The following is an 11,120-nucleotide window of genomic DNA, read 5'->3' on the forward strand; positions in this document are numbered from 1 at the left end:
GCGAGCCGATCGTTGGAAATTTAAGTTTTTCAAATACGAGCCGCTCGCCAACTACTTCCTCACACGATGAAAATTGACGCGAGCCGAGCATGCTCAGCGCGCATGTTTGTCGTGTGTGGGCACCTTAACAGAAATGACAACCAGAATGACAGTCGGCGCGAACTAAAATCGTTACGTTTACCCTGGCTGAACAAAACTTTGGTATTTTTATTATCGATATGAAAAATGCTTTTGTTTCTTGATATATCAAGCAATCTCCATAGGTTGTGTATTTGAAAATGGCCTTTAATCCTTCCCGAATTCAGTTCAAGTGGGTTCTTTATAGGGAACGATCGGTCGAAAATCAACCTTATGTGTGAAATGAGCCTGAGGTTGCCACCCAGTAAAAATTTCAAAGATATTCACTTTTATTTTACATAATTTCAAAATTTCGTTGGATTTTCTTAACAATTTTTTGTTAAATTTTTAAAAAGCGCGCGCGTTTCCGAGAGTTGCCAGGCTGTTCGCATTTTTATTGAAAAGAATGGCTGCCAGACGTTCAAACTATCGGTTAAATATTCTGTGATTCAAGGCTGCCACACAGTTTTTGGGTTCAAGGCTGCCATTTTGTTTTTTTAAGCTATTTTACATCGCAATTTGAGCTATTTTTCTGATGTTTCCAGACAAAAAAATGAAAATTTTAAAATAAAAAAAACTCAATAAAAAATTAATAAATTTGATGAAAATTAAAATTCAGAAATTAGACAAAACTAAGCTTAACATTTTAAAAAAGGTTTGAAGCTCATAAATTTCGGAAATGTACTTGTTTTTTTAAGTACAAAAAATCGAACCAGATCGGAAACTTTTACCGGATGGGCAACCCTCGGTTTTAGGACGAATAAGCGAAAATTGCAATACGAAGAAAATGTGCAATATGCAGGCGTAAATTTCGATGGGTGAAAACCGATTACAAATAAAGCGCAACGAATTTTGAACAAGTGCAATTACGCACATGCGTGCGTACAACTGAAAATCTCATTTAACACATCACAAATAAGTTGCGTGCGTTATCAAAGTGTCAGTGGTAAATTGCAAACCGCAATGAAGAAGCGCAACTCACGCTGCAATTCGGATACACAACAGATGGACAACAATAACGACAACGACGTTGAAGGCAACGGCAATGATTTAAGCCTGTTGCAGCGTCCATTGAGAACAGCGCACACTGGATTCCAGGAGGCGCGACGGGCCTACGAGAATGGAACCAGTGAGGTAAGACGCAAACGGAATCTTCAGTATCTTTAGTAAGCGTGTTTTGTGAGCTGCGTACGTGACCCAACTGGGTTCAAGTAAGGCGTAATATAAACATTTCTGATCGGAATGGTTCATCTCTTAAGAAATCCAATAAGACTCTAATTCAGCTGATCCGAATGGCTATCTTTTGACAAAATCCAAATAGAGCCTGTATGTAATTAAGTAGTAAAAAAAGGACGATTAAGTATGTCAGAAGACAAATGCAGACCCCAACTATACAGTATGTCAACTATGAAAGTGTTTTGACAAAAAAAAAAAATTCAAACACATATATCCCTTTTATTTTTGAAAATAGCCAAGTTTTTTTTATTATTATTATTATTATTTTTTGCAGGACAAAATGTGTGAAATTTTGACTGTCAAAAGATTTTCTTTATTAACTGTCAATTGTCAAAACAGTTGCTTGATATCCTGATTAGAATAAAAAGCCCTATTATTTCTTTATATTTATGCTATTCTTTATCTGATTGTTAATTTTAAAATTATAGTTTCTAATTTATGTGATTATTATTATATGGCTTGATTGAATTTAATGTACTTGATTTTGTACCATTGTTTTCTTATTTTATATAGTAAGTACAGGGTGTTTCACAGTTGGTCTTACTCGATTTTAGCCTTTCGGACCAGATATTGATTATTGAAATTGAAATTGTTATTGATATTGATATTGTTATTGGTAACAGGTGCGGCGTCTGCTCAGCGAGGAGTGCAGCCTGATCTATGAGTGCAACGTGTGCCGGAATATGTTTCGCAGTCTGGCCAATTTCATAAGCCATAAACGCGTCTTCTGTTGCATCAGTGCCCGTATAACGAGCCATAACACAGGATACACAGTGAGTCTGCAGTAAAGACATCATCTCATTACGATCCAATCAATTTCGACAATTAATGTAATCATTTCTATATTCTAGGATCAAAATTCGACGATGATAATTCAGCCGTCAACGTCACAGGACATTGAACACATGCTGCGCAGTCGCAGCACAGGATGTTCGCCGGTTCCTCGCGAGATTCGTCCAATGCGGGGCAGCATACGAGATCTTAGCGGAGTCATTGAGCGTTTGCGTCGGGAAAAGGCGCCGCCAGCTACAGTCAAACAGCATTCGCCGGTGCTGCAACTGGAGTCAATGCCGACCTCCAGTCAAGCGGTTTATCAGACTATTAAGGTCGAGCAGGACGACAGCATCAAGACGGAACTTAACGAAGTTCACCACATGCTCAATTCAGCTCGCACGACTGTCGGACCCGATGGCAAGGCAGTAACCACGCATCAATACGAGCGACCAAGTGGCAGCGACTCGGCCGAAACTCCGGATCAGTCTATTAGCGATGAGACCGAAACGAATGTCTTCTGTGAAATATGTAAACTACTCATTTATTTTTTTATATTTAAGTAGGCCTTGTCTAATAGTTTCTACATCTGTTTTTTGATTACAGGCAATTTGACATTCCAGACGCACAAAACGCTTGAGTTGCATATACAGAAGCATCATTCGTCATCAGCTTTTGTGTTTCAGTGTCCAGCGTGCTCTCTGACCTTTCTACAGGCAGCGGCTGTCATTCGTCACCTCTCCAAGGATCATAAGTGAGTACGGGTACCTCAAGCAAAGCTTTAATATTTTTTTTAATGTGTGGAAAACCCACTAAAATTAAAATAAGACACACACAATTGGGTGAATACTTTTAGATAATCTTAAAAACTGTGCGTCAAATATGTTTTCACATTTTTGAAAAATTTCTGGAACTCAACCAAAATATGAATTATATTTAATAAGCATGAAAAGAAAGGATGCAAATTCGTGAAAACTCGAATAACAAAAATAACACGTTCCTTCAAAAATCGAGTAAAATGAAGTGCATGCAAAAGTATTAAATTGATTCTATATGATCTTATGATTTTTCAGTTGGTTCCTTTGTTAGAGAGTTTCTGAAACTTTATTTAAGTATGTATCAAAGAGCAGTAAAATTTTTTTTTAACGCACATATTCTGAAAGACGGATTTTCCTAAAAAAAAATTTTGCAATTTTTTGATAATTTTAATTCAAATTAAGTTTTATATATATTTTTTTAATGCGAATTTTGTTGTTCTTAGTTTTATTGTTACAAATCTTATAGGGAATTGTGGTTTAGTTTGCTTCACACTGAGTATTTTAACTGATTTGCGCTATCTTTGGCAGGAAACCAACCCGTCGTATACGCATGATGCGTAATACGATACTTAAACGACGCATGCAGCAGGGCGATGTTCAACCCAAGGGTCCTAGTCGTGAGCTAAAGCGTCTGCAACTTTCCGACGACGTCGTTGGTCAAGCTGTGGAGCATACGGATGCGAATGGAGAGCAACGCAAGATAATGTCGCTTTGCATTTACTGCGAAAAGTCATTCGAACGTCGCGCTGCGCTTTCCACACATCTACTCAACTGTCGGGCTAAGCAGGAGGCCAAGTTGGCCAAGCCATTGCCAGCCGTAAAGAAGCTAAAGATTAATCCAAATGCTAGTAATAATTCCAGTTCAGATGTACTCGAAGAATCAGCACACAGTACTGTGGATATGCAAAGCATCGATTCCAATGCGCTAAATGAAATGTTTGCTGATCTCGCCGAACAGAATGGGAACTATGCACCTGGTCTGCAGACCGTGTCGCTTGACAAGCTGCAACTGCAGCACGAGAGCGACTCGACCAGCGACGATCAGGCTTCCAATAGCGATGACGAGCATGAGCAGGAAGAGCAGGATCAGGACCAGGACCAGCCCAGCATTGAAAATGAAAACGAAAATGAAAATGAGATTGATGAGTCAAAGCCGAAAGTCAAAAAGAAACGCAATGTGCCCATTGAAAAGCAGCTGCGCTGTCGCTGCAAAATCTGCCACAAGCAGTTCAATGCTCTTGGCAATCTCCGTCGTCACATTTCCATGTTTCATTATCGGGCTCGCCGTTTCGGCTGCACCATTTGTGACTATCGCGCCTTTCGACGCTACGACATTGTCAATCATCTCGGATTCACGCACAAAATTGAAGGCGATCGGGACAGTCTGACCGAGAAGTATGTGTCCACACATGAATGCGAGTATTCTCGAGATGATGTCGATGGAGATATTATACTATTGGATAAGGAGCAGCCAGCAGATCAGAGAGAGGAGGCGTCTATTGAGCTGAAACCTGCACCCAAAACGTATGAAAAACGATCGAAGCGCATTAAAACAAATACTGAGTCATCGCTGGAGACGGCGCCCAGTTCGCCAGTTCCCACCGCTGTTCACATTAAGGAGGAACCAGAAGACGAGCCTTTGCCCAGCAAAAAACGTCGCAAGTCACGTACACAGATTTCACCGGATTCCGGTGAACGCAGCATTGAGAAGCGTCCGATTCGCAAACGTGTTAAGGCAGTTAACAAAGATTTTGTTTATGATCTGGTCAGCTTCAAGGCGGATCCGTCTGGAGCACAGTCTGCAGCAATAGCTGTCGACTCCATGCGAGCAAAACTGCGTCGCCAGACTGTAAATACAGGTGAGAAACGATTGCCAATAAGAGCTAAGAATTTAGAAAAATTAAACCTATAAAATAATTACATGATAATTACTTTGTCAAAACTGAACCGACTTTTAAATGGAATGTCATTTTGATCATGAACTAACCTCTAAATTTTAATCTGCATTCAAATCTAAATAAATTATTAAAAAATGTTTTTTCCTTTTATAATAACTTCCTTAAAAATAAGTTTTCTTTTCAATTTTCACTAATAAATGTTATAAAAAATTAAATTGATTATAATTTTTGTGTTCCCCACAGGTGAGGAGTCCAAGCCGAAGCACTGGGAGGCTTACATAACCGAGGAGAAGAAACCATTGGTGCAGGGCATCACCCGTCGCATCATGTTGGAGCTGGTCAGCCAGGGACGTGCCGTATCCGCCACGCTGCCTGAGCTGCCCGCCGAGCGACCTCAAATCCGCCCCCGTCTCATTTCATATACGCGCAGCGATTGCGGCCAACAACAGTTTGTACTGGATGCGAGCTCCAGTTCAGTTGGCAACGTTGGCGAAAGCTTTATTGAAAAGATTGCTAAGCGCACGGCTGCTGCTGGCAAGGATGCGACCATTAGCAATCTGTGGAATAAGGTAAACGCCATTGCCCAACAACAGAAACCGGAAGTGCCAGAAGTTTCCGTCAAACATCAAGAAGTCACTTATACTGAAGAAGTGGGAGCGGAGGCGGAAGCTTTGGAGGAGTTGAACGATCTACACAAAACACCAAATGGCAAACAAAAATCCAGCTCGGTTATCCAACTAACACCACCATCTCCGCCTCGCAAGGGCAACGCCTCGAATGCGCTAAACACGTCCGCCATTGTAGAGGCGCTTACATCTCCAGCTCCAGCCGCAACCCCAGCCCCAGCCCCAGTGTCAACCACTGTTGTATCACAATGCCTTAGCAGCACCGAATCGCCAATGGCATTGGGAGCGGGAACGGCCGGACTATTTCCGACATTACCCAAACCTCCATCCGTTCTGCAAGCAGCTGCCAATGGAACAATTCAATTTACACTGGACAGCCTGCTGCGTGCCGCATTGCAGAACTAAACACTTGACGCACTTTTGTCATAGTTTGTTTGTTAATTAGTTACACCTCCTCCGCCTCTCATTTGACGTACATTGTCAACGTATCATGTATTATGTACAAAGCTGGAAACAGTGATTAAAGCATGTTTTGGTTAAGTTTTACATGGATGAACAATTAGCTACACAACTATTTTATTTAACGAGTTAAATATTTCAACATACACTTTATAAAATTTGATTAAATTTTATCTCCACTGTTTTTGTCATCCTTTGAAATTTTGTTAACTTTTCCACAAAACTTAGAAATAGATGAAACATTCAGATAGTTACTGATATTTTTTCTACCACTAAAATAATAGTTGGACTTCTCACTATATTTAACATTAACAATTTCACCTGGGAAAATTAACTAAATTTAGTTTGATTAAAAAAAGAGTTTAGATAAAATTTAAACAAATTTCAATAAGGGTATAATGTATGTTTAAATGTCTAACTGAATATACCCAATACCAGAGTAGGGCTGGCTAAAAAATCGAATCACTATACTCAGCTCTGATTATGCATAATGTTTTGCACTTGTGTCCTTATTCGATATACTCTGATCAGTGCGTTTCCATATCCAATCGATGTTGATGTGATGTGATAACTTGAGTATTACACAGCTTCAATAACCAAATCAAAACAAAAGAAATCAAAGAAAGAAAATGATAAAGCATAGCATAGCATCATTTTTGGCAGTTTGCAAATGTTTGTCGGCATTTTTATCGTGTTTTTTAGTGAAAATTGTACATTTAGTTAATAGAGATGAATTTATACTAGGCTTAAACTGAAGCTAAAGATAAAGCTAAATATGTAAAAACAGACACACACACAAACATTTAGAAGAAAGAGTGTTATCGTTGTCCAAGGCCAGTGTGGCACGAATGAAGCATTTGTGGCATCTGGTCTTGGATTAATGAGTTAGTTCCTTTATCCGAGCAATTGTAAATACAAACAAAAAATGTATAAAATATCCTGTGCAGCATTTGTATTTATATATGTGCATATTTTTGTTGTTCAATGTAGACCATTAATGTCGTACAAGATAGAGCCTTAAATCAAATCACCAAATGATAATAAAACTTATTTTAATCACAACATAACTTACCACTTGTGGCTTTTAACTTGCTAGGATATACTGTATTTATTCTTACTGGTTTTTTTGTGCACAATTGATAAAATCTGGACTTGCATACGTATATATTTACTTCAGCACTCATATACAGAGTATGGGCGAGCATTTACTGCTCGGACCACTAAAAATGTATATATGCGCTGGTATGTGAGTGTGTTTATGTGAATGTGTGGGGTGTATTAGTTGTGCAAGTCATTCAATAGCAGGATGCTGCTGTGGTTGAGTCAGTGGCTCAACAATGGAAATTGTGTCACGGTCAGGAGTGTGTACCAAAAACCGTGCCGTACTTTAAACCTACACACTGGCAGTGAGAGAGACATACATAGACAAAGAGAGAGAGAGAAAGAGAAAAAGAGTGGGAGCGCATCTGTGTGTAATTGGAAACCGAAAGTGAAAACGCCCAGGCCTTGAAAATGGCTGCAGGCCACGAAGCGACACGGGCGACACAATTTCTACAAGAAATGAACTTAAAATTGATTTATTATTGCAGCGGTGTGCGACGGGGAGAAGAAGGGAAGAGGGAGGGAGCACTAGCAAATGCTGCAGCATCAAATTAATGCCACTTACAAAGGCATTACGTCTCAATAGAGCCTTGGATGCGGCAAACGAAGGAGCCATCATTTAGCTCGACGGGCATGCTTTGTCCTATTTAAGCGTCGTTCCTTCTTCTTTCACCCTACTTCCCCACCTTCCTCCTTCCTTGCAGCGCATACACGTAAAGTGCTTAAGTGATTTCAGGTTACGTTTGCATGCAGAAAGAAGCACAAACCGATAGCAGTTTCAGCAGCTGGAACAATGGAATCATCAGCTGACAACGCTTAAACAAAAGCTCTAGCTCTAAACATTGCTCTAATTCTGTTTATGGTTTTGACCCATTTAAATTAATGCAATACTTTTCTACATTCAACATATAAATTAATTTTCGTGCCAATGCATTTCTTATCTAACATTTATTTATTAACTTATTTGTGCAAACTGAAATACTTAAATTTTCTCTTTACTTGACCAACTGTTTATACATAAGTATGCATAATTGAATAGATACAACTCAGTGCTGCATGTTAAGAGGCTTATGGTCAATATCTCTCTTAGCCATTGCAAACAACAATTGCAATTTATTGCGCCGTATTTTAAAAATATTGCTTACGTTGACTACGCAGCTGCGAATCAGTTTGTTCATTCTAATTTATCAAAATTATTTGCTGAAATTAACCTCAGTTCCATTAGTGCAACATCACAACAACACTATTCAGTGGAAAATTCGATGAACCAAGCTCCCAATATTTGAAAAGGGGTTTTCTCTGTACAACAATTAGAATAATCTTGTTATTGGAATTTTAAAATTATGAAATATTTGTATTTAAAAGTCATAAAGCAACTATTCTAAGAAAAATATATTCGTTTTATATTATAATTTGTTTAAAAAAATTATAATCTTTACGATCTCTGTATTGACTAAACTTAATATTGAACTTTCTAAACAATTTATCAGAGCAGAGAGAAAGTAGGAATTCAATAATATCTAAAATAGGTTGTAGTAATTGTGAAGTGCTTTACAGATATGTATGTAGATATATAATCATCACAAAAGAAAACAATGTCAAGACTTTCCTTTAGTAACTAGAGCTGTGTATTTACTCTGTAATTCCTGTAGTACCAAGAGCTGTTTATTTACTGTAGTGTCCATTTAAATAGTGACACAACGCATTATTACCGATTATCACTGGGGAAATGAGACGGCAAGCATCTGCTGCCAGAGGCAACACAAACAAATGATACAATCCCCAACCCCCCAGCGTTGCCTACACCGACCCCTAAAAATCTCACTTAAAGTGAAGCCCAAAAACATGAACACTGAAAGTGAAAGACAACGCTAACTGACGATGGCGACGACAACATGAAGATGAAACTGTAACTGGGTGAGGTACCAATACTTACACACACATACATCTGTACATAATAGGTGTCCTACTAACACAGGAGAGCGACAGTTCAATTCCGAGAGAGTGAGAGCGAGAGAGCGAGGCAGAGAGCAATAACAAACAAAAAGCTCCAGCTTCACCGAAAGTGAGGATGACGAGTGAAAGTGAGTGCGTTCTGTTCAGAGCTCTGCTGCTAACTGTTAACTTACCTGTCATCTGTTTGGCGGGCGGTTTGCCACCAGTGGAATCGGCATTTCGACGCACTGTGTTGTTGCTGTAGGACGTTGAAGGACATATCAGCAGCATCAGCGACTGCAGAAGTCAGCCAGCTTTCTTGTGTTCAGTGTTGCCAGAATATTATGGGCTAAAACTGCTAACTTGCCAAAACAATTGCTGGAAACAACTAAAAAATTATTAAATATTAAAAAAAAAAATTAAAAAGTTAAAAAAAAAATTATTAATGTTTTAAACAACTTTAGATTGACGAGATAATACGTTAGTAAATCATACAATGTTTTTTAACTTATTTTATTAAAGCATCAATGATATTGACAATGTGGATGGCAACCTCGACAAAATCTTTTTTCGGATTCCAAAGTCGTTTTTAAATAATGACATAAATTTCACTTTTTTTTAAGTACATATCTGTAAATTTATATAAATTTTATGCGTGCTAAGTGGAAGAAGATGGACTGGCTCGTCAGGTCGCGAGGTGAGCTTTCACTGACAGCCAAGATCCGTCTGTTTAAAGCAATAATTTCTCCCACCCTTACATGGGGCGTCAACATTTGGGGCACGGCCTGCAACTCCTCCCTAAAAAGGATGGAGTCTTGTCAGATCCTAATTTTAGTACGTATCGTTGACTCGCCGACAATGTAAGAGACATTACCATTTACCGGGATCTTGGTGTAAATTGCCCTGCCGTTGCCGTTGGCCTTTCAGGAGAAGGAGACTGACAAGGAGACCCCTTTCAGCCATCAGCTAGAACTTCGCCTTGTGCTTGATGGAGTTATATTCTAATCACGTTATATACATTTTCATACTGCCAAGAACCTGCAATTTTCCCTGCTTAGTTTTCCTATGTTCAAGATATGAAAGTGCTTTGATTAGCATGAGCGTGTTCACCCAATAAATAAACTTATTATTTTATCAAAAAAAAGAAAGAAAAAATAACTTAAATTTTAGATAATTGAAATTGTAATTTCAAATGAAATCTTACGGCTAAATTAGCATTTAAAGTTTTGTATTTAATTTTGTTAGCCATACTCAGCTGAAAATGTGTTTTAGTTTTGATTGATCAAGACAAACTCAGACAAACTCAGCATAACCGAAAACTGCGATAAGGCGATAAATTGTCGAATTTTTTTGATATTCTTATCGAAATTTACAGTTTATGCAAATATAAAATTTCTAAATCTAGCAATAAAATGGCTGTAGCTAAATCATTAAATAAATTTGCTATATTTCTAGCTAATAGCATTTCAAAACTTTTGTCTAGTCTAGCAACAAAATAGCTAAAAAAGCAACACGGCTTGTGTTGTCCTAGTCCTCAAACGAGAGAGCTTTTCAAGTGGCTGCGTCTGAGCTTCGGAGAGCTCAGACAACGAGACACGAGACAAGTCAACGAACGAGTCTCGCCAAGCAGCGTCTGTCAGTCGGGTTTCGGTCGTATAACCAAGCAGAGGTGCGACAGCGGACAACAGAAACAGAAGCGGCAGCAGCAGATGCAGACGCAGCAGTAGCAGCAGAAATAGTTACAGTTACAGTTACAACTGAAAGTTTGTCACCAAGCGAAAGAAATCAAGAAGAAAAGCAACAACAAATCAAAGCTAAATAAGTGTCTGTGTGTGTGTGTGATGCTCTGTTTTATTGTGAAACCGATTGATTGACAGCGAACAGGAGACATCCGTAACCTTTTCGAGTGCGTGTGTACTCCGCTTGCCGGACAGACGCACAAAAGTAGGCAATGAATAAGTGAAAAGCAAGAAAATAATACAAAACCAAAAAAAAGGAATACAATTGGAAATCTAATTAGCGTCAGGCAAGGTTAGACTCCGGCTCTTTCAATCATCATCAGTATTGACAGCAGCATCGAAATCTAGCTACAACAACAATATTAACAACAGCAACAACAACAACATTATTTGAGCTGAAAAGGCGTTGCTCGCACCTCC

General features: G+C 38.8%; 1 protein-coding gene across 1 annotated transcript; it reads left to right on the forward strand.

Annotated features, from left to right (window-relative positions):
• Positions 1-792: 792 nt before the first annotated feature.
• On the forward strand, positions 793-6,992 carry LOC117790483. Its single transcript, XM_034629939.1, has 6 exons — positions 793-1,251; positions 1,977-2,126; positions 2,205-2,655; positions 2,731-2,878; positions 3,471-4,801; positions 5,084-6,992. The coding sequence occupies exons 1-6, from the start codon at positions 1,081-1,083 to the stop codon at positions 5,869-5,871; spliced, it is 3,039 nt and encodes a 1,012-aa protein (XP_034485830.1). The 5' UTR covers positions 793-1,080; the 3' UTR covers positions 5,872-6,992.
• The last annotated feature ends 4,128 nt before the right edge of the window (positions 6,993-11,120 follow it).

The sequence above is a fragment of the Drosophila innubila genome, assembly GCF_004354385.1.
Source record: "Drosophila innubila isolate TH190305 chromosome 3R unlocalized genomic scaffold, UK_Dinn_1.0 2_E_3R, whole genome shotgun sequence".
NCBI lineage: Eukaryota > Metazoa > Arthropoda > Insecta > Diptera > Drosophilidae > Drosophila > Drosophila innubila.